Source organism: Oncorhynchus mykiss, chromosome Y (genome assembly GCF_013265735.2).
Source record: "Oncorhynchus mykiss isolate Arlee chromosome Y, USDA_OmykA_1.1, whole genome shotgun sequence".
Lineage (NCBI taxonomy): Eukaryota > Metazoa > Chordata > Actinopteri > Salmoniformes > Salmonidae > Oncorhynchus > Oncorhynchus mykiss.
The window spans coordinates 11,020,571-11,022,849 of record NC_048593.1 but is presented as its reverse complement, the minus strand read 5'-3'; the positions used below and the strand labels follow the sequence as shown (position 1 = coordinate 11,022,849).

General features: G+C 44.3%; 1 protein-coding gene across 1 annotated transcript; it reads right to left on the bottom strand.

The window, feature by feature from the left end:
• Positions 1-178: 178 nt before the first annotated feature.
• Positions 179-1,780, bottom strand: LOC110509610 (homeobox protein pnx). Its single transcript, XM_021590601.2, has 2 exons — positions 1,471-1,780; positions 179-1,069 (listed from the first exon to the last, which is right to left on the bottom strand). Exons 1-2 carry the CDS (start codon positions 1,613-1,615, stop codon positions 552-554), a joined length of 663 nt encoding a protein of 220 aa, XP_021446276.1. The 5' UTR covers positions 1,616-1,780; the 3' UTR covers positions 179-551.
• Between the last annotated feature and the right edge of the window lie 499 nt (positions 1,781-2,279).

Here is a 2,279-nt window from a genome sequence, read left to right as displayed (position 1 = left end):
TGTCAAAGGGTTAACACAAGAGCATGTGGTGGGTTGCACACTGATTGTATACCTTCCTCATCTGAGTGGTGCCGTCTTTCGTCTCAGAGACCAGGAAACCACTAGGAGGACTGGCGGCTATTACGATCATTTCCGTTCCATCTGTGCGTGTGTCTTTCTTGCATAATAAAATGCAGGATTGATTGACTTATTTTATTTGGAAGAACACTCGTGGTACAGTACAAAAATATCTCATGCTCATGGAAATGTATCAAAATAAGTTCAAACCTTTCAAACAGTAAGAAAGATAAGCCTATCAGTCAACATGTCACAGTAATAATCCTTTGGCACATTACAGGATCGCTTGGCATAGTTTTCCCACTGGCTTTCAAACAGCACATAAATAGTAACTCATTTATAAATACTTACATTCATTTACAGTGGACTATAGTATATTGCACAAATACATTTAGGATAGGGCAGGCTACAGTATCTAAACTGTGAACGCCAACTTCAATCTCCTTACAAAACACCAACGTTAGCTCTTACAAACAGGCTACATCCTTTCTCATTTAATACGGACGACGGTGGTATTGTGGAACGAGGAAGCACGGTGGCGTGAATAGTTGAATCTGTGGTCCCTGGTGACAACGCATAGTGTTGTACAGTGGCCGGGTTGTAGGATAGACAGGAGGCGGTGAGGGGTATCCGACCCCACACTGGAGCTGCTCTTCAGGCACCCCTTTCCCCTCACACTCTTTCTTCCACTTGGTGCGTCGGTTCTGGAACCAGATCTTCACCTGGGTCTCCGTGAGACAGAGTGTCGAAGCAACAGCGTAGCGCTCAAAGACAGACAGGTAGCGGCTGCTATGGAAACTATGTTCTAGAATGCGTAGTTGGTCCAGGGTGAACGCTGTCCGGACCCGCCGCAACTTGCCCTTTGACCTCTCCGGGCAATGGCATGCAGATGCAGGACGGGCCTCGCTCGCTACCGGCGACATTGCTGATTCCACTGTGGTGGAGCATTCACTGGCTGCTGGACCACTTGGAAATTCTACTCTGGATTGGCGTTCAGTAATGGCTGCCCCACCTGAATAGAAAATAGTGAGTTTAAAGCAGGAACTCATCCATTCTTTAAAAAAATAATATATATATATTTTTTTAAATCAGCAGTTATGATAATATTAGTTGAATGCTGATAAAGAAATAACCTTTTCATGTCATTATGAAACTAGTCTGAGGCTGGGCCAATAATAAATAAACCAACACTGACCTCTCCTGGGATGAAACTAATACTACCGCATCTAACGTAGGAGGACACTTATTAAACCAAACTTCTGCATAAAACCTATACCTCAGTCCAAGGATCATATTTATAAAAAAGCAACAGCTCACGAGTAAGTAAATAGCTTCGAAGCCATTCATATGTTTGCAAAGCTTTAAAGCCCGTTAAGCTTTCAAAATATATTGATCGAATAACAGAAATCTCACCTGTGGTCCCTCTCGCTGCGTCAATCTGAATTGAACCATGGTTTGGATGAGTAATGTTTGGTCTCCCAGTGAATTTAGACGGATCCAGGATGTCTGCCACAGAGAAAGAGGTTCTGCTGACCTGCAGCAACTTGTCTGGCTGCATTTCTATTTTTAGTTCTGTAAAATTGGACGAAAAGGCACGTTGTTCGCTGAAGACCGTGGCAGAGAACTCGAGTAGACGACCACTACGCACGTATCGTATCCACCTTGCTTCCCTGTGATCTGATGCATGTGGCCCTTCCGCCACATCTATTTATACAGGTCAAGAACACGCCCATCACAAGCATAACATTTACATTTCCAAAACAGTAAAGGCCCACAATGACAAGTCACTGCGCAATGCAAGACAAAACACGCGCTCCTTCTTTCTGCGTGCCTAATTTGGCGCGCGCGCCACACACACACACACACACACACACACACACACACGAAATCGACCTCGTGCGCGGAAGAAGGAACCCCCGCGCGGGTACTTTAAAATGCTAATGTCCGCGCTCAGCTAGCTGGGTTACTTATTGCAGGGCATCTGGTTAAAATGTGCCCCTTTCTTTACAACCGTGTTCCTGTTTTGTTGTTTGAGTTGTCGTTATTTGCAATTGTGTGATTTTACGCTGGTAGGACACGTAAACGCGGGTTGTAATGCTAATTAATCGACTCTACTCAGAGGGATTTGTAGGCAAAATCCTGCTGCTTCACTTGTGCACGAATATCAATAGGGGCATTTGTTTTTTTTATTGAATGTGGTTAAAGTGTATAGCTTTGTAGTC